This window comes from Psammomys obesus, unplaced genomic scaffold (genome assembly GCF_907164565.1).
Source record: "Psammomys obesus unplaced genomic scaffold, mPsaObe1.curated_primary_1811, whole genome shotgun sequence".
NCBI lineage: Eukaryota > Metazoa > Chordata > Mammalia > Rodentia > Muridae > Psammomys > Psammomys obesus.
The window spans coordinates 27882-50000 of record NW_026596040.1 but is presented as its reverse complement, the minus strand read 5'-3'; the positions used below and the strand labels follow the sequence as shown (position 1 = coordinate 50000).

Here is a 22119-nt window from a genome sequence, read left to right as displayed (position 1 = left end):
AACTCAATGGCTTTTTGTATACTCATCTATACTAAATTATGGAACTGTTGCCACATTTTAATTTTGAAATATATTTGGACCACCCCAAAGATCCAGTTCTGTTGTTCAGTTCTAGTTTCAAAGAATAAGCCAGGCCTAATGCAGCACACCTGCGATAGAAATACTCAGGAGGTGAAGACAAGAGGATCAGGCCAGCCTGGGCTATGACAGACAGACAGACAGACAGACAGACTCAAAAACAGCAGTCTACGTACGTACGAGTGGTTCAGGAAGATTATTTCTTTAGTTGACTGAAATGCTACAGTATACCTCACATACAATGCTCTTCTAGAACTGTTCTATGTAATATTTTAAATTTTAAAGCTGGAAAGTGATTTGACAGAATTATTATTATTATTATTATTATTATTATTATTATTATTATTATTATTATTTTGGCTTGGTTCACTAAAGTTGGCTTTTGGCTCCTGGTTCTGTGAACATCAGAATGACAATGACCTCCTGCTTCATACAATAAATGACGGGCCAGCTGATTCCTGGGCAAATTTGAGATGTCTGTGCTTCTGACTCTTGAAAGGGCCCCCGAGAGATTCTACGGGGCACCCAAATTTGAGAACATTGTTCTAGAAAAAAGGTAGTTGCTTCCAGGCTGATGGCAGAGCAGCCTCTTCTGTGTGCTGTCACCCTTCGTCAGCCTCTTTGTTGCCAGCTTAGGCTGTCCTCCTATTTGCTCATTTCCAGAGTGCGTTCAAGCTTTTGGACAAAGAAGTACCAGTAGTGATAGTAATAGTAATAATTAATAACTCTTGGCCATCATGGCAACCAGGCACATGCAGAATGGCACCAATTGGTCCAACAAAGCCCATGCTGTTTCCTCATTACATGTAAGAGGCCTAGAAAGGAGACTGAGCAGCATGTGGTCAAAGACTCAGTTGATAAGCGAGGATTCTCATTTGTTTAACTGCCAAACCAAAGAATTGCCAGCAATGGCAGGGCAGCGGTGGCGCAGGCATTTAATCCCAGCAGAGGCAGGCAAATCTCTGAGTTCAGGGCCAGCCTGGTCTACAGGGCGAGTTCCAGAGCAGCCAGGGCTACACAGAGAAACCCTGTCTCAAAAAATAAAACAAACAAACAAACAAACAAAAGAATTGCCAGCAATAATGCATTTAGTTACCAGCAAACAGCGACTCTTCTACAATCCAGAGTGTGTACTTGTCTCCACAGGAAGACTTCATAGTTATCAGCATCTCATCGTGCACGAATGAATGCTTTACCTAAGGGAAGGAATGAATCTCTCTTTCCCAGTAGGTCTACACCTAGCAAGACACAGTGCTGGAGAAAGATCAGGACCACTAGAGGCTTCCCCACCTGATATTCTTGTGGGCTGTCTAAATTTAGTTTCAAAATAAATGTTTGTTTTGTAACTGAAACAATTAGGTCTGAGTATTAGAGTTAAATTTTTGTCTTTATATTTTTATGTATTTTCCAAGTTTCCTACAGTGCTCACTATTAATGTTATAAGACATCTGGGAACATGCCCATTACTTTCAGTACTGTGCTCGAAATAAATTTAAAGGATGCCTAGAGCTTTATAAATTATCTGAGAATGAGGTACAGGATTGTTCAGGCCAATGAAGGGTTTTTGTTTTGTTTTGTTTTTAAATCCCATTAGTTTTAGAGGCAGGTGAATCTCTGAGGCCGGTCTGGTCTCCACAGTGGGTTCCAGGCTAGCCTCAAACAAAGAAACAGCCAACCCCTAAAACCACATTAGTTTTTTAATAGAGGAGATGTAGCAAGCACTTGACAGGTGGACAGACAAGGCAGGTTTTTGACTGACACTGCTTAGAGGCATCCAGGAACTCATTTCCAAAGCAAACCAAACCAAGCTAAGCTCAAAGTGCTGAGATCAAGTGCCCCTAGCATGACTGACTAATTGTGATGGCAAAAGAGTGCTGAGGGTGTGAACTGAGTCCAGGAATGAGTCAAGCAAGTATCATCACCTTGGCACAGGACCACAAAGAGCACACTCTAGCCAGCCACTTCCCCTGAAAGGCACTGTTTGATCTAGGAAGGGTAGGTCAAAGCCTGGGAGCATGCTCAGAAAAACATCACCATCGTTCAAAACGACAGCAACAACAGAACAGATCCGTACCTCCCTGGACGCGGTACAAGAATCAACAGGCATTAACGCGGTTCACAAATGACTTGCTAACTCTTACCTGTCCAGGGGGGGCGCTCTCCGCGCCCAGCACCTGTCTATAGAACGCCGGGTCACAGCTTCGCAGCGTGTTCTGGCGGCTGGCCAGCGGGCTGGCTGCACCGGGCTTCTTGAGCAGCTCGCTGCGGCGAGAGTCCGTGGTGAGGTACACCTGGCGGTACAGGTGCGGCGGCATCAGGCCTCCTCGCACCGCGTCTGCGTGCAGCGAGGGCCCTGGTGTTCGGTACAGGGTGCTCACCGGGCTTCGGTATAGGTCCCTAGACCGCTTCCACTTGTAAACTTTGAATATGATCACTCCCAACACTGTGACTGCGAACCCCACAGAGACCAAGATCAGAGAAAGGAGGAGATAAAAGGTGAGATTTTTATTCTGTTCCCGGGGAGCGGAGCCAGAGGGGAACTCGGCCCGGGCTTCCGGGGATTCCTCGGTTACTGACACGGTCAGGGTGGCCGTGGTGGAGAGCAACGGTTCTCCGTTGTCTGAGATCAGGACTGTGAGAATCTGCCTCGGTGAATCTGTGTCCTGGACTGGGCGGGCAGTGCTGATCTGACCGGTGTGAAGGCCCACGGCAAAAAGGCTCTGGTTGGGGGCCCCCACGAGGCTGTAGGAGAGCCAGGCATTGTGCCCCGCGTCTGCGTCCCAGCCGACCACCCGTGAGACCACGTGGCCCGCAGCTGTACCTCGGGGCAGCATCTCCACCGAACTCTGGCCAGGCCGGGGATACAGGACCTGGGGGGCGTTGTCATTGCGGTCAGTAACGAATACGTTCACGCTGATGTTGGTGGCCAAGGCGGGGGTGCCCCCGTCGTTTATATGAGCCGTTAGCTGGAACTCTCGTTGACCTTCGTAGTCCAGGGGTACTAAGGTTGTCAAGACTCCACTGTCACGGTTTATTGTGAAATAGCGACCCACGAGCCCAGTTTCCGCTCCTGGCTCCAAGAGGAAGAAGGAAAGGCGGGCATTGGGCGGGGCGTCGGGGTCCCAGACACTTAGGTTTAAGATAGGAACTCCGGGGAGGTTATTTTCCTCAACGTAAACGTCGTAGGAAGATTGGGACGACTGGGGAGGATTGTCGTTGATGTCGGACACTTGGACCCGCACTGTCGTAAGGGCCGAGAGAGCGGGGGTTCCCGAGTCTCGGGCTGTGATGCTGAGGTTGTACTCTGGCACGGTCTCGCGGTCCAGGGCCGCACTGGTTTTCAGAGTGAAGTAATTCTTGAGGGAAGAAGTCAGGCTGAAGGGGAGCCCCGGGGCCACCTCGCAGGTCACCAGCCCGTTCTCGCCAGCATCCAGGTCAGTCACGCTGAGCAAGGCGATGACAGTCCCCAGAGGGGCATCCTCGGGGACGGGGCTGTACACGGAAGTGACCGTGATCTCCGGGGCATTGTCGTTCACGTCCACGACCTCTACCAGCACTTTGCAGTGCGCTCCTTCGGGATTGGCACCCCTGTCTTTGGCCTGGATGTAAATCTCGTGGAGTTTGGTGTCTTCGAAGTCCAGGCGACCCTTGATTGTCAGCACCCCGCTCCCCGGGTCCAAGGCGAATAGCTCCCGCACCCCAGCACGATTGTGGCTGCCGAAGGAGTAGACGATTTCTCCGTTGAGGCCTTCATCCAGATCAGTTGCACGAACCTGGGCGACGCGCGTGCCGGGGGGTGCATCCTCCCGGACGCGCGCCCGATACAAAGACTGATTGAAGGCAGGCGCATTGTCATTGGCGTCCAGCACCGAGATCCGGATGGGAAGGCTGGCGGAGCGGGCTGGGGTTCCCCCGTCCACCGCCGTCAGCACCAGCTGGACGCTGGGCTCGCGCTCCCAGTCCAGGGCGCGCTCCAGGACCAGCTCCGCGTATTTCGTGCCGTCCTCTCGAGTCTGCACGCGGAGCGCAAAGTACTCGTTGTGGCTCAGCTCATAGGTTTGTAAAGAGTTGCTTCCCACATCGGGATCGTGCGCGCTCTCGAGCGGAAAGCGCGTCCCCGGCGCCATGGCCTCGCTAATCTCCAACCTCATTTCCCCGGTGGGGAAAGAGGGATTGTTGTCGTTGATGTCCTGGACCACCACTTCCGCGCTGAACAGCTCCAGCGGGTTCTCCACCACCAGCTCCAGAGTGACGGTGCAGGAGGGCAGCGTCCCACAGAGCTCCTCTCGGTCCAGCCGGTCGTTGACGAACATCTCTCCGGTCTCCCAGTTCACCTCAAAGTACCTGCGGCTGGCTCCGGACACCACCCGGAGCCTGCGGGCCGACAGGCTGCCCAGGTCCAAACCGAGATCCGTGACCACGTTACCCACGGGGAACCCTTTCTCTCTCTCCTCCAGGATCTCATAGTGGATGACGGTGGAAGCCTCGGTCAAGGCAGCTAGCAGAAGCAAAACTCCCACCGTTCTCCCCGGCCTTACCAGTCCGCCGCTCCGGGCCTCTGCGACCATCTCACTCACGGGCAGCTCCTCTCGGCGGGGTCCGGGCGGTCCCCGAGGTTTCACAGAGAAACTTTCAGCGGGTTAGCGCTTGGGCGCCGGGCGCCGACTCCGACATGGCTTTCTGGGCGCCTCTGATTTGTTCGCCCGCTGTTGAGTCTCTGCCTCCTCCCGGGGCGCCGAAAGGGGACGGGCCGGGGCCGGATCTCCAGCGTCTTCATTGGCCGACAGCGGCACACAGAGTCCCAGCCAATAACTGCACGAAGAACGCGCTAGCGCCGGGTTCTTTGAGCAGGACACGCGCTCGCGCCCGGAACTTCACTTTCCTCTGGCTGCCTTCCAGAGTTTCCTGCCCAGCGCCCTGCCAGCGCCAGCGACGCAAACCCAACCCGCGGGTGGATCTGCCCACCTCCCGGCCTGACCAGGCCCATCAAACGTTGTCTTTGACTACAAGAGAGCGGAACGACCCGAACCGAAAACGACTCAGCGTTGAGTGGAAAAAAACGATAGCCCCACCCCCACCCCCACGAGGCTAGAATTCTTTACTCCCTCAGTGGAGCAAATCCGTCTTAACTCTGTCTTAAAATTTTAAAAATAAAAGTAAGGTTTTATATCCTTTGAAATTGGATGCCATTATTTTCAAGGATTTTTTTTTTTTTTTTTATGGAACAAAAAGAAATATGTAATTTCCCTACCTCTTTTTTTTTTTTTTCTTCCAATCGTGTAATATCAATTGGTTAGAACGTGATCTCTTAAATGCTCTCTATTCCGGGATTAATCATTTTCCTAAGGTTCTGAGCTCACGTTGCATTGCTAATAAAGAAATCTCCCTCAGAGAGAGAAGGGAGGAGGGCAAGCCATATGGTACCCAGGACCTCTCACAAAATGATTATAGATTCACTAGAGAGATACAAAGCTTTAGAATAAAAAGTTCTACATTTAGGATTGTAGACACCAAACAAAAAATAGCAATGGTCAGAATAAGAAATACAAGTTGGCTATGAAATGAGGCCAAGTTTGGCTGTATGTCTTGGTCAAGAAAATAGCCCAAAGGCTTCTAAAATCGTATCCTGATCGTGAGTCCATGAAAGTGCGTGGTACAAAGCAAGCCCTGATTAATGATGGAAAGCAATCCATTAGGTGCTAGATGTGACGTTTTAGGAGCCTCATACTCTTTCTTTATAAATGCCTGGTCCTTCTGGAAGTGTAACTAAGTCTTGGCTAGACCACCAAGAATTGTGATAGGCATTAAGGAGATGAATACATCAGAATTTAGTATCTGGACTACAGTCCAGCTACTTGCTACTCAAAGTGGGAGAACCAATGTCATAGGCAGGCACTGGGAGCTTGTCAGCAGTGAAGAATTTGCACTTTACCAAAATACCTGGCTTGTGTGAAGACACATTAAAGTTTGATAAGAGCTAAATTTGGTGGAATATTCAGAGATGTGCCGATTTAACTTTCTTTCTTTCTTTCTTTCTTTCTTTCTTTCTTTCTTTCTTTCTTTCTGTCTCACTATCACATAAGTCACAATTTGGATTCTGAAAGCTTTTGAGGGAAGGGTGATGGGGATTGAATCCAAGGTCTCATGTGTGTTAGACAGAGCAAGTTTAATGTCTGAGTTACATGTAACCAATCCCCCAAAATAAGCTTTAAAAATGTACAGCATCCTCCTTAATAGTAAGTCCCATGGTTCTTAGATGTCTTCATAAAGCAGCAGACATCTCTGAGATGCTTTCTCCACAGTAGAGAAAATAAACTTCTCCAGTATTCAATTAGGTCATATATTTCTCCCAGCTACTCCTCAACAGCATGGTGTTTCTCTTGAAATACAATACCAGACACTTTCTACTGAATTCACATTCTCTTTCTCTCCTCCTCCTCTCCATCTCCGTACAGTGCTTTCCCTGTAGTCATTAAACAAGCAAAACCCTTTGTACCCCAGGACCTTCCCCCAAGCTGTTTTTCTCCCACAAAAGTGTCTTTTTCCCATTTCCCTTTGCTTGCTTATATTCTAAATATTTTGTGTCTCAAAACAACAAAACAAAACAAAACACCAACTAACCAAACAAGGAAACAGACAAACAAATGGGCTGCAGATGTAACTAGGCCCTGGGTTTGATTCCCCAACACCAAAAACACCCCGGTCATGGTAATATATGCTTATAATCCTAGCTCTGTGAAAGCGGAAGCAGGCAAGTCAAGAATTCATCATTGGCTACAGAAAACTTGAGGCCACCCTGAGTGATATGAGACTCTCAAAACAAACTACAGCAAAAATTTCAGGTTTCAGTTAAAAGCAGGACCCTTTGTTTTAGTCTCTTTGGGTGCCTTACTTTTTTCATTGAACTTAAGATTTAATTTTTTTTTTTAGCTAATATTAATTGTCCAAAGTGAGGAGTTTCACTGTGACATTTCTATACATGATGGACATCTACTAACTTTTATTCTCTCCTTTTCTCCCACCCACCTCCCCAGGAGTCCCCCCCTTTTATTTTCATATCCTTTCCTCTCACTCCATCTCCAGACATCACTTCTGAGAGAAAACATGTGATACTTGTTTTTGTAAAGGTGGTTTGTTTCACCTAGGCAGAAATCATAGCAAGAACTGACACGTTAGACTGCGTTACATTATTTTCTAAATACGTACACCTCTCCCACCCTAAAGAAACGGAAAGGAAAAGGAAGCACTAGGACAGGAACTGAACCACTCCTGACGGTGACTTGTATTTTTCCTACACCCCTGCTGGTAGCGTGCTCACTTCATGCTGCAAGTGTGCACAGGTGAGCTCACAATGAGGGTTCACACATGCTAACCACATACCATGCCACTGAGCTACACTCCAGTGCTCTCACCCCAACTGTTGTTGTTATTGTGTGTGGTGCTAGCAGCCAAGCCCAGGGCCCTTGTGGCAGCAAGCACTGGACTAGTTTAGGAACCCGAGACTTCAGCTGGTCTTCGAGTAATAATGTGCATTGCAGCCTGAGAGTCTTCCCTGCACACACACATCTCTCCGGACGATGAATGTAGCTAGCAGCCTGTTCCCAGCCTAGGACCTCCACCTGTGTCGAGGTGCATGCATCCCCCATTCCGAACAACGGAGTAAAAATTTCCTCCTCTTAAAGATCGTCAAACCTAAGCAGACTGTCTTCAGTTGTAGTCCACTTTTGTCAGGGTACCATGAGTGGAGCAAGCTGATTCCTCCTGCACTGGTTCTGGGTGTGTGTGTGTGTGCAGTAAGGCGAAACTGTTCCTAAGTGAACTCAGGGATGCTCCACTATTTAACACCTCACCCCTGTGCATAGCCAGATAGGCGCATGGTTAAAGTCAAATGCGTTACAAGAAGGGGCAAACACAATAAAAATAGTCATGACCTAGTCCGTCAACCCAAACAGACAACCATCCCAACTCTGCCCCTCAGCAACCAGCTCCTCCTGTTAGGCCCCCATGAGAAGAAGCCCCTGCCAGTAACCTGATGCCCTTGAGCAGGTCCATGGTGGTGGCCGGCTGTCAATCTTGATAACATTTTATTCTTTTAATCTGTACTATTCCTTTGCTTCTGAATAAAATTTCCTGGCTACTTTGCAGTTGTGTGGGTGTTTATTTCATCCTTGAATAAGAGGCTAAACACCTAGAAACTCCCAACCCAGACCCCGGCCACTGGCAACCACATCCTCACACAAGCTGGGCAAGTGTGCTGCTTCTGAGTCTGCAACACCAGGCCTTAAGTATGTTTTAAAAATACGTGTATGTTTTAATTTTATACGCATGAATGCTTTTGCCTGCATGAAAGTACAGCATGTGCATGCCTGCTGCCCTTACAGGCCAGAAGACGACACTGGACTAGAGTTACAGGTGAGTATGAACTGCCATGGAGCTGCTGGGAACCGAACCCCAGTCCTGCAAGAACAGCAAGTGCTCTTAACTCCTGAGCCATCACTAGAGGCCCCTCAGATACTTTTTAAATGTAACAACTCTCATGTTAATGTCATAATGTCATAGTGACTAAATGTAACATACACCAAGGAATACACACCTATTCACACTCTTTCGGGTGTAGTCATTTTCTCTAGAGAAACCCCCAGCCCTCCCAGTGCTGGAGACCGACCCATCATCACAGTTTTCTAGCCTTTGTCTTTTATCATTTCTGTTCTGTAATTTCAAGACACCTTCTGACCCATGAGATATAGCAAAAGTAATTTAAAAACAGGAAACACAGGTATTATACAGTAAATAGTGAGGCCTCAGCATCAAAAAGATTCAGCTTCCAATTCTGGATATTACTTTTGTAGTTACTTAACCATGAAAATTCTATTATTTTTATTTTTAATGTGTTTTAGTCTCACGGAGCTGGGAATTGACCGTAGGGTTTTGAACATGTTAAACAAGCACTCTATGACTGAGCTACAAAAACACAAAACTTTTATTTTTAACTCCTTTTTAAAAAGTTTATTTACTGGGCTGGAGAGATGGCTCAGAGGTTAAGAGCACTTCTGATGGCTGCTTTTCCAGAGATCCTAAGTTCAATTCCCATTAACCACATGGTGGTCCATAACCATCTATAATGAGATCTGGTGCCCTCTTCCAGCATGCAGGAAAAATACTGTATACATAATAAATTAATAAATAAATTTAAAATTTTTTTATTTACCTTTATTTTATGTGTGTTGGTGTTTTGCCTGCATAATGTATCTCTAGGTGAGGGTGTCAAATCTTGGAGTTATAGACAGTTGTGAGCTGCCATGTGGGTGCTGGGATTTGAAACCAGGTCCTCTGGAAGAGTAGTTAGTGCCCTTAACCACTGAGCCATATCTCCAGCCCCTTATTTTTAACTTCTATTTCCTTTATTTGTAAACCAGAAATAATAATAGTGGCCACTGGATATACACAGGGACCCAAATCAACTTCAGATCCTTTCAGTAACCTGACACGGTTACTTACATGATTTTTTAGTACTCACATACAGCTCAAGGATTTTAATAAATTCATTCATCCAACACCCTGTTTTAAAATACTACCCTCACCCCCAAATTTTCCCTCGTACACAGTCTTTGTGTACTCTTGACCTCTTGGAACCGTATATCCACACTATCTGTCTTTGTGGGCTTTTTTCCTTTTTAAGAAAAAAAAAAAAGAGAGATTAAATCCAGGGCCATATTAGGCTAGTGCCCTATTACACAACTACCCCTTAGCTCCATGGTTTTAACTTTATAGAATTTCTATTAAAGAGCAACCATTGCAGAATATTGACCTCCATAGAGAAAGCACTGGAGAACTGTGCATTCATGGAGATAACCTAGAACCCCTGCACAGATGTAGCCTGTGGCAGTTCAGTGTCCAAACAGGCATCCAAACAGGAACAGGGGCTGTTTATGACATGAACTCAGTGGCTGGCTCTTTGATCACCTCCCCCTGAGGGGTAGCAGTCTTACCAGGCCACGGAGGAAGACAATGCAGACAGTCCTGATGAGACCCGATAGGCTAGGGTCAGATGGAAGTGGAGGAGGACCTCCCCTATCAGTGGACTGGGGAAGGGGCATGGGAGGAGATGAGGGAGAAAGGGAGGGCAGAATTGGGTGGGGGCTACAGCTGGGATACAAAGTGAATAAACTGTAATAAATAAAAAAAATATATATTTAAAGAAAGGAAAACTGTGATTCACTGAGGGCAGATAAATAAAAGTGGAGCATCCTGGCCACTGATGATGTCACAAAGAAATGAGGATAGATAGGGCATAGCGCTGGTAGCTTTATGAAAGGCAGCCAGCTGCTTAGCTGAAGGAAAATGTGCCCCACTAAAGATGAAAGCTCCATACGGAAAAAGGGGAGCCATCTCGGACAAAAATAGCGAGAAAAGGAAGGATGAGGAAGATGAAGGGAAGGGAGATGGAGATGATTATAACAAGTAAGTGTCCCCAGCACAGCTCCTGATTTGTTTTGTTTCTTGTATACAAAGCATTTTAGCAACCCCTCCCCCTGTCACCAGATGCAACACAACCTTTTTATTTGTTTTATTTTGTTTTTCTTTTTCTGAGACAGGGTTTCTCTGTGTACCCATGGCTGTTCTGGAACTTGCTCTGTAGACCAGGCTGGCCTCCAACTCAGAGGTCCACCTGCCTCTGCTTTCCTGGCGCTGGAACTAAAGGCATGCACCACCGCTAACATAACCTTTTTAAAGAAAAGAATCTGAAGGATGAAGCCGTGTCAAATTTGTTTCTAAGCTGCAAACAACCCCCTCTTCTTGAGACAGGGTCTCACGACGAAGCCCTCACTGGCCTGGAACTCACTATGTAGTCCAGGTTGGATGCAAAGTCACAGAGATGGAGAAGGCACGAGCTACTGCACCAAGCCCGCAATGTTTCTTTTTTCCCCTAAACAAATGTGAGTGTGTGTGTTTTCCCAGTACCTCTCTCCTAGCCTTCACAATAACCACTTACTTTGCCTGCTCCAGTATAGGGGTTGCAAACTGGCATAAGAATTTAAAGCAGGCAAAATTACAAGGGGATGGTAGTCTTCAGTGTTCCCTGATCATGCTCATATGGAGTTTGTTCTGCTAGGGGAGCACCACTTGGTAACTGAAAAACCAAACCAAACAAAAACTTCACCATCAGCTTTTCTGTTGACATTCTGAATATTTCTAGGCAAGTATATTTTTATCAGAAGGAAAAGAATGATGAAAACATGTACTTTTTTGTGTCTGGCTTCTTGGGCATAACGTCTCATCCAGTGTTATTTTCACCCTCAATTCTGTTCTTTCTCACCTACAAATTGGTGAGGTCAAAAATTCAGAAGCCACATTTTAGCACCCTCTGTATCAGTACATCTAGTTTATTACCAATCCACACCAATGCTACAACCTCTAAAGTGTGGGTGTGGTGTGCCCAGGTGTGTGCGCACACAAGCGCATTGTTTTACAGTCTTCGGAACTGAATCCAGGGCCTGTGCATGCTAAGCAAATATTCCATCACTAATGGAATCCCAGCCCCAAAGAGTATGTTGTGTGTGTTTTAAAAATGAAATATATACCACCACATTTGGCTTCCAAAGTATATTTTGTTTTCAAGGTTTTGAATGCATGAATATTTGCTGCATGTATGTCTGCGCACCACATGTGTTCTGGTACTCAGGGAGGCCAGAAGAAGGTATTGGATCCTCTGAAACTGCCATTACAGATAATTGCTAACCACTGTGTGGGTGCTGGGAATTGAACCCCAGTCCTCTGGAAGAACAGCCAGTGCTCTTAACCACTGAGCCATCTCTCCAGACACCCCCCCCCCCAAGCATATTTTAAAACTATCAACCACTTTATCCGTCTACTGCAACCATCTCTTTCAGAATCACTCCAGATACTAAGACAGCTTCCTTTCTGATAGCGTTACTCTGTTTTCCCTTTCACACACAGAAACCTGAGGTTCCCTCCAAATACGTGTGTTAGATATCCATCCTTTCACGCTGAATGACGCATGACACTAAAACTGACTATATAATTGCCTGGGCTAATGTAAAGTAAAATTGCGGAGCTTGTGGAATTATTACAACAGCGGATAGTTAACCCAGGGACAGGTCCCTTCCTGACATACAGCTCTGTGTGACTGAATGGTCTCACCCAAGACAGTGCCACTGCCTGAAACAGAGAAGACTCACAGAAAAGATTACTAACCTGGGCATGGTGGCACACACCTTTAATCCCAGCTGGTTCCAGGCCAGCTAGGGCTGCATAGAGACCCTGTCTCAGAGAGAGAGAGACAGAGGATTACCTGATATTATTTTAAATAATTATCTAATTATCTAATGTTATTACAAGACTGTCAGTTATGTCAGAATATTCTATTTTAAAAGTTTTTAAAAATAAATTATTTCACTCAAGAAAAAAAAAAACCATCTCTGGCCTCTGGGGGCTCACACCAGGTCGTCCCAGCACTTGGGAGGCTGTACAGCAGGATTGCAGTGAATTCAAGGATGCCTGGGCTACAGTGAGTTCCAGGTCAGCCTGGGCTACAGTGAGTTCCAGGTCAGCCTGAGCTACACTGAGTTCCAGGTCAGTCTGGGCTACACTGAGTTCCAGGTCAGCCTGAGATACTGAGTGAGTCCTTGTCTCAAGAACAAAAACCAAAATAACAGAACCTGACTATGAGTGTGTGTGTTATGTTTTATGCGTCTGCATCTTTCCACTGATAACATTCTAAATATCAAGTAATAACTTTTCAAGTCAATCTAATTTATCCATTGAGCATGCTAAGGTCAAGTGAAGAGATGATTTGAGAAGAATGACAATAAAAATAGGTAACTTTATTATCAAACAAACCTGTATCTCAACTTACACAGGTGGGAGATTGAAGGATTCAGTGGGAAATCTGAACGGTTTAGCTTTGATATTTAACTCAAGTCTACCTGAACGCTTTAGATGTTTTGATTTGCAAAGATCTTGTGCAAATTTAAATAAAATTTATAATACCTTCATTCTGTCTACTCTCAGAACAAGAAGAAATCTCATTAATATTGTGGGGGCAGGGGAGATGGGTCAAAGGTCAGGAGCCTGCTCTGCCCAGGCAGAGGGCCAGAGCTCTGAATCTAGCACCCACCTGGTGGCTGCAACTACCTGTGGTGAGCTCCAGATAATCCATGGCCTCTGGCCTCCACAAGCACCTGTACTAATATGCACATTTCATACAAGGCACATACACATAAATAAGTAAAAATAAATCTACTGATATTTTGCAACACCAAATAATGGCTTTAGAAGTCAAATGCTCTGTCTTTGCTTGCTTGTTTTGAAACAGGTCTCGTGTAGCCCAGGCTGGTCTAGAACTCCCTATAAAGGTGAAGAGAACCTTGAGTTCTTTTGTTTTGTTTTGAGACAGGGTTTCTCTGTGTGGCCTTGACTGTCCTGGAACTCACTCTGTAGATCATGCTGGACTCAAGCTCAGAGATCCTCCAGCCTCTGTCTCCCAAGTGATGGGATTAAAGGAGCATGTCACCACTGCCCAGCTGAAAGTTGCTATTTTATGTTATGTAGTTAAAATGTTTTTTACATTAATTTGTGTGTGTGTGCCTTGAACTACTGATCCTCTTGCCTCTGTCTAAGTGCTAGGATTAGAGGTGTGTGTTATCACATCTGGTAAAAAAAAAAAAAAATCAAATATGTAAACAGACTCTTAAGCATATGAAAAGCTAATTAAATCCATATGATGAAAGATACTAATTAAAACTATCTTGAGGTGTCTTTTTATAATCAAATTGACAAAAATTTATAAAGTTTGATAACACACTGTGTAGACAAGACTGAGAGCCAACAGGCAACTTAATTTAGTGTAGGATGTAAGTGGTGTGGGCTAAATGGAGCAAAATTGTTATAACTTCTACCAAAGCTCTGCATACATTTGCTCCTTCAGAAATCACACTAACAGGAATTCAACCTAATAAACATCTCAAAAATTAAAATAAAGGTTGAAGATAAATGCCTTTAATACCAAACTCTGGAGGCAGAGGCAGACTTTGTGAGTTTGAGGCCAGCCTTATTTAGAGCAAGTTCTAAGCCAGCCAGGCTACACAGAGAAACCTTGTCTTGAAAACCAAAACCAAAACAAGAACAACAAAAATAAATCCTTAAAATCATATATTATACAAAAGTGTATCAGGTTATTAATTTCAGAGTTATTTTTCATTGGAAACTACTTAAATGACAAATCATAGATGGCTGAACTGAGATATGTGCATGTACAATGGGATTTGTGAAGCTATTTTAAAAACGAAGATCTCTATAGGTGGACAAACAACGATTTCCAGGATACATAGTTCTCACTTTCGATCATGTGGAACAATGATATATATCACTTTGAACAACAACAACAAAAAACTGTTGAAAAGAAGTGGAAAACTGTCTGGGCATGGTGGTGGTGGTGCCTCCTGCCTGGTGATTGGAATTAAATCATTCAGGACCACAGGGTGGAAGGAAAGAGCAAGCTGACTCCTACAGTTTATCCTCTGAACTTCACAAATACACCACACACACACACACACACACACACACGCATGCACACACACACATGCCTGCAGGTACACACACAAATTTAAAATGGTAAAAAAAGAATTAAAATAATCTAGGTAAGTATCGCCTTGTGTGTTAGACCATGCAGAAATTGATACTCCACTAGAGCTGGGCATGAGTGAACATCATGAAGGTATAAACTGAAGAATTCTTGGAAATCTTGAGGACCTTGGCATGAATGCATAGCTTCCATCCAGTAGGACAGAGTTCCTTCTCAACAGCCAGATCAATAAACAAAGGTCAAAATTTAAGAGTAGGATTAAGTCAGCTCAAAGCAAAAACTACTATAGATCAGTTCTAAGAAACCGTATAGACACATACCCAATCTGAAAAGAAAATTGCTTCTCCAAGCAAACTTCACTCCTTAAAGAAAGACTGTAAGTTTACCACATCTGCCATTCACTGACCAGCATCCCTGCCCCACCCCCACCGGAAAGGGTAGTCTGGAGGTGAGAACAACATTGCCATCTCTACCCTGAGCTCACCCAGAACTGTGGCCAGCATGGAGCACTGATCTCTGAAAGGAACGTCCAGGGAGGCGGAAAGCATCTGGGAGTCAGGGAAGGGGTAGAGACTGGATGTAGCAAGAGGCCAGGCTGTGTTCATACTTTGTCTAGTCCCTGTCTCTTTACATCCACTCCTTTATTTAACAGCCAGTGCTGATGTAGTAAGCCAGTTCTTTCCTGCTCTGTTCTTGCTTCCACCTGCTCTCTGTCTCTCTTTAGAGACAGGGTCTCACTATGCAGCCGTGGCAGGCCTGGAACTCACAGAGATCAGCTTGCTTCTGCCTCCCAAATGCTGGGCTTAAAGGTGTGCCACCACACTCTGTGTCTAATAGGCTGGTCTTCTCTCTCTTACCTTCCTAACTTGTCTGTTTCAACCTCCCTAACGCTGTGGCCCTTAAGACAGTTCCTCATGTTGTGGTGACCCCCAACCATAAAGTTATTTCGTTGCTACATCATAACTGTAATTTTGCGGCTGTTATGAATCACAGTGTAAATATCAGCCATGCAGGATATCTGGTATATGGATCCAGAGGGGTCTCGACCCACAGGTTGAGAACCACTGTCCTAAGGGCTAGGACTGTTTTAGGTTACCTGATTGCATTTGTTTGCCTCTTTCTTTCCATTCCACCTTTAGCCAAAACTGTCTCTCTCTCTCTCCTTCCCCCACTGCCTCTTCTATTTCCTTATCTAATCTCCCTCCTTTTCTCTATCAATCCAATACTATTCACTAGCCTTACTCTGCTTTTTTTCCATTTGTATTGATAAATACACTTCTACCACGTTACCGTCAAATAACTGGCCCCTAAGAGATAGTTGGTGGATTTTTTTACACGTATTGGTGCATGTGTGTGTGTATACATGTATACATTCCTGAATGTGTGTGCACAGTGTGCAAATCAAGTGTGGAGGACAAGTTGCAGGCGTCGATGCTCCCTTTTTACCATGTGGGTCCCAGGATTGAACTCAGCTCTCCAAGCACAGTAGCAAACACATTTACCCACTGACCCATCTTGCTGGCCCACAAGCGATTTTTTTTCTTTTTTTTTTTTGAGATAGCGTTTCTCTGTGTAGCCTTGGCTGTCCTGAACTCAACCGGGCTGGCTTCGAACTCACAGCGATACACCTGGCTCTGCCTTCCTGAGTGCTGGGATTAAAGGTGTGCACCACCATGCCTGGCTCAGAAGTGATTTTTAAAAATTGACTATTACTCTGTGTTCATAGTGGGTAGGCACTTTGAGAGTGACTGTTTCTGCAGATGGTGTTCCACTCTTCGGAGAGTACTGGAGATCAAGCCTGATGAAAATGACACCTCAATCCATTACAACCTAGTCCCTCCTGAACACTGAAAACATTTTCAGGAAAAGAGGGGTAGTATTTGGGGGCTGGAGAGATGGCTCAGCAGTTAAGAGCACTGGCTGCTTTCCCAGAGGACCTGAGTCTAATTCCAACACCCACATGCTGCTCACAACCATCTATAATGATATTTGATACCCTCTCCCATCTGATGACCTCTTCTGTCATGAGGCATATATGCAAATAGAGCATTCTTATACATGAAAGTACATAAGTGATAAAATAAAAATGGTTATATTTAAGTCCCAATACAGAAACACAAAAACATGAAAGACCAAGGCAACATGACCTCTCTAAAGGGTGCTAACCCCACAGTAATGGCTTCCAATGATAGTGAACTAAATGAAATATCAGACAAAGAATTCAAAGAAATGACTGTAAGTTTGCACAAAGAGAACGAAAATAACACCCTGATTGAATTCCAAGAGAACACAAATGAACAGCTGAATGAAATACGAAAGTCTTTACAGGACATAAAACTGAAATTTAATAAAGAGAAGTACTGAATAAAAATGAAACTGAAATATTTGAAAAGTTCAACAAGCTCCATGGAAAGCCTCACCAACAGAAAGGATGAAAGGGAGAGAGAATGTGAGGGCTTGAAGACAAGGTACAAGAACTGGACATTCCGACATTGACAAAGATAAAATGGTAGAAAGTGGAAGTGGGGCACTGAGCTATGGGATAGAATGAAAAGGCAAAATCTGTGGATTGTAGGCAAAGAAGGAGGAGAAGAATTTCATGCTAAAGGCAGGGAAAAACATTTTTCATAAAATCATAGCAGAAACATTTCCCGAATTTAGGGTGAAAGATAACCATTCTGGTGCAGGAGGCATTTAAAACATGAAACAGACAAGATAGAAAAGAAATCCACGCATTAAAATATAGCTAAGATGCTAAATATACAGAGCAAAGAAAGCATATGGAAAGCTGAGAGAGAGAAACACCAAGTCACACATAAAGACAACCCCAATTAAAAAAAAAAAAAAACAAAAAAACCCAGCAGATTTCTCAACAGAAACTTGAAAAACTAGGAGGCCTTGAAATGTGCTATAAGTCCTGAAAGTCAACAACAGCCAGCACAGACTATTATGCCAAGCAAAACTGTCATAATTGAAAGAGAAAGAAAAAAATTTCCATGATAAAAAAGCTAAAGAAATTCTTGACCATTAAGCCAGCCCTACAGAAGATACTTGAAGGAACCTCTTAAACTAAGAGAAAGCTAAACACATCTTAAGGCCACAGGAGAGAACAAAGCACTTCAGACCAGTAGCTAAGCAGTGGAAGAATGGAAAAACACCAAACATTACAGAAATCAGTAAAGTACGAGTCGGTACATACCTTTCAGTAACTTTGACTATTAATGGTTTCAACTGATCAATGAAAAGGCACAGACTAACAGATAAACAAGCAGGATTCTTTTTTGTTTGTTTTTTTTTTTTTATCTCTGAGAAACACACTTCATCATCAAAGACAGATACCACCATAGGGTGAAAGAATAGAAAAAAAGATGTTCCAAGTAAATGGCACTGGGAAATAAGATGTTGCTGTTCTTATATCTGACAAAATAGATTTCAAAGCAAAGCTAGTCAGGAGAAATAAAGCACAGTTCACACAGGTCAAGGAAACAACCAAATAAACAGGACATTACATTTTTAGACATAAACATTGAATACTCAATTTGATGTAACAGATACTACTAAATATAAAGTCAAAGATTAACCCCAATACAACAGTGGGTGACTTCAATACTCCATTCTCAACAGTAGACAGGTCATTCTGACAAAAATAGAGAAGCATCTTGAGTTAGATGACATAAGATCAAATGGACCTCCTGGCCATCCACAGAACATTCCACACAAACACTGCAGAACACACCTTCTTCTCAAATGCCCATGGAATTTTCTCTAAAATGGATCATATACTAAGATAGAAAGCAGATTTTAACAAATACAGGGAAACTGAAATACATTCTTGAATTCCATATGACCACAATGGATAAAGTCGGAAATCAAGAGACTAGAGAGATGGCTCAGCATTCAAGAGCATTTGCTACTCTTGCAGAGGACCTGAATTTGATTCCCACAACAGGAGGCTCATATTCACATGCTACCCAAGCTTTGGGGGACCCAACTAATTTTTCTGGCATCTGCAGGCATCTGCAAACATTGCACATAAAACACACACATTAATAATAAAGATAAAAAAATTTTAAAAATCTACCACCCAAAATCAGTACCAAGAGGAACCATAGAACATGCATGAACTCACAGAGATCCCACAATACTCTACAGAATGACAAATGGGGCACTGAAGAAACCATGAAAAAAGAAAAACAGTTCCTAAAATTAGCCTGGGTTATGCTAGACACTGTCTCAAACAAACAAACAAACAAACAAACAATCCTAGAAATGATTGAAAATGCAACATAACATTTCAAAACCTATAGAATATAATGAAAGCAGTCCTAAGAAGAAAATTTATTTAAAAAAAAAATCAAAGAGGGGCTGGAGAGATGGCTCAACAGTTAAGAGCAATCGCTGCTGTTTTTGGGGGACCTGAGTTTGTTTCCCATCCCCCATGCTATGCAGCCCACAACCATCTTTGACCGGAGCTCCAGGGGATCTGGAGCATACCTCTGCAGTGTGTGCAGTCATGCCCACTTACCCACAGGCAGAAGCACACACCTACACATAATTAAAAATAATTAAAATTTGATCTTTTAAAAAATATCAGAGAACCCTCAAATAAGCAATTTAATTACACACCTAGGGCCTTGGAAAAACAAGAACAACTCAAACTCCAAATTACTAGACAGAAAGAATAATTAATAATCAGGACAGAAATGATGAAAATGAAATTAATAAAACAAAGAATCAACGAAACAAAGAGTTGGTTCTTTGAAAAGCCAAACAATATAAACAAATCCTTAGCCAAACTAATCAAAACAAAGAGATCACTCAAATTATTAAAATCAAAGATGAAAAAAGAGTCATTGCAACAGATGGCAATGAAATTTAGAAAATCATGAAAAGGATGAAACTTTTAGAAGGAAATATAGAAGAAAAACCTTTAGGACTTAGGACATGTGAACAGTTCTCAGCAAAAGCTTGATCTACAGAGAAACTGATTCACAAGAGAAACATCATAAATTGGACTTAGTTCAAATTAAAAACTATTCTTCAAAAGTCCTGGTTAAAAGAACAAATAGCTATAGATCACACACACACACACACACACACACACACACACACACACACACCAGTTTTTTCCAGAGAGCTGTACCATTTTGCATTCCCACCACCAGTGTTTAACAGATACAGTTTCTCCTCATTCTCATTGGCATCTGAAATTGTCCACTAGGTTTTAACTAGTCCTGTGGGCTCTCACTGCCTATGTACAATAGGCCAGTGGCACTGAGTATCTGGTTTGTCACCCATGTGTTTTCTTCAGAGAAGTTTGTCTTTTGACTATTTTCTAATTTGGTTTTATTTATTTATTTTATTGGAAAGACAAAACAAAGGGTTTTATTATGACTTTCCATGCACACACAATACACTTTCAACATATTCACCCCTCTATTTCTAACTTCATTACAATTATTATCAACATTTAATTTTTAGAGGTCTTTGGATATGCTAGATATGAGTTCTTTGTCAAATAAACGTTTTGGAAAATCTTCCAGTTAAATAAAGATTTATTTTTATTTCATATGTATGAGTATTTTACCCACATCTATGCTTTCCTGGTGCCTACAGAGCCCAGAGGAAGGCATCAGACTCCCTGGGACTGGAGTCACAGATGGGTGTGGGTTCTGGAAACTGAATTCAGAAACTACAAGAGCAACAAGTGCTCTGAACCATTGAACCAGCTCTCCAGCCCCCATCAATTTTGTATGTGTGTGTGATGTGCATGCGCACGTATGTATGTATGTATGTTAGGTGACTGGGTGCGCGCACATGGGCATATGTAGGTTCAGGAGGGATATGGGAATTGTCCTCAGTTGCTCTTTCATCTTATTCACTGAGGCAGGATCTCTTAGTCGAACCCCAAGTTCACTGGTATGACTATGGTCTTGCTAGGCAGTTTACTTTGAGGATCTCTCGTGTCCACTTGGTGAAGCAGTTCTTACCCTTATTGGGAGGGTCTGCAGTCCCCTCCCAATGTATAATTTATCCTATCAACAAAGTAAAATATAGAAGTCATATGAGCATCTAACAAATACAGGAAAGCATTTGTCAAAAGTTAATACTTACTTGTTCATCATTAAAAACTCTCAACAAACCAGTGAAGCTCCTCAAACCAGCTAAATGGTATCTATGGAATGTTAATGGATGAAAACCAAATGCTTTTCCTTAGAAAGGAGCAGAAACAAAGGGAGGAAGCGTACTCACACCATTTCTACTTAATTTTGTCCTAGAATCTTTAGCTAATGCAATACGACAAGAAAAAGAAAAGGGCAACAAAAAAAAAAAAGAAGAAATAAAATATCTATTTGTCCATAGAAAATGTGTTTGGGTGTTTAGAAATGCTAGGACTACTGTCCTCGTCATTGTTCTATTGCTGTGACGAGTCACCCTGACTAAGGCAACTCTTATAAAAGAAATCATTTAACTAGGGCTTGCTTACAGTTTGAGATAGTAGTCCATTTTCATCATGGCAGGAAGCAGACAGGCATGGCACTGGAGCAGTAGCTGAGAGCTTTACACATGATCCACAGGCAGAGAGAGACCTGGCCTGGTATGGGTTTTTGAAACCACAAAGCCCACTCCCAGCGGCACACAGACTCCTCCTCATCCTTCCCAAACAGTTCCACTAACTTGGACCAAATATTCAAATATATGAGTCTATTGGGGGCCGCTATCAGTCAAACTACCACATCTACCAAAAATGCCACTAAAATCATGAAGTGTCCAGGTTCCAAGGCGTGCTGGTTAATGTTTGTCAACTTGTTGCAAACCTGTAGTCATCTGGGAAGAAAGAACTTTAATTGAGAACATGCCACCATCAGATTAGCCTATAAGTAAATCTATGGGGGCATTTTCTTTATTACTGATTAATGCTGGAGGACCAGCTCACTATGGGCAGTGCCACCCCTGGGCAGATCCTGGGTTTATAAAAAGCAAGATAAGCAAGGCATGAAGAGCAAGCCAATAGGAAGCACCCCTGCATGGTTTCTGCTTCAGTCTCTGCCTTGGCTTCCCTCAGTGATGAACTGTAACCCATAAGCTGAAATAACTTTCCTCTCCAAGCTGGTTTTGATCAGTGTTTTATCATAACAACAAAAAGTAAACTAAGACACAAGGTTTGTTAAAAAATAATTCTGTTTCTCCTTTTAAAACATTTATTTTAGAATTTTATGCATACATATATTATATAATGTGTATAATATATGTATGCATAAAATTTATATATATATATATATATATATATATATATATATATAAAATCATACTTTGCCCCCCCCAACTCCTTCCTCTAACTCCTCCTATACTTGGCTCCTCTTCCCCCACACCCTCCAGAAGTTACACTCTCATTTTTTGGTGTGGGTTTTTTGGGGGAGGGGTTGTTTGTTTGT

General features: G+C 43.5%; 1 protein-coding gene across 2 annotated transcripts in view; it reads right to left on the bottom strand.

Moving 5' to 3' along the window:
• Positions 1–5022, bottom strand: part of LOC129687914 (protocadherin gamma-C4) — a 32987-nt gene extending 27965 nt beyond the window's left edge. The window contains exon 1 of one of the 2 annotated variants that reach the window (XM_055622534.1): positions 2220–5022. In XM_055622534.1, the coding sequence (XP_055478509.1) occupies positions 2220–4646 (2427 nt within the window). In that variant the 5' untranslated portion in view covers positions 4647–5022. The remainder of the gene's footprint in view (positions 1–2219) is intronic. The other variant, XM_055622535.1, reaches the window with a different exon arrangement.
• Positions 5023–22119: the final 17097 nt, after the last annotated feature.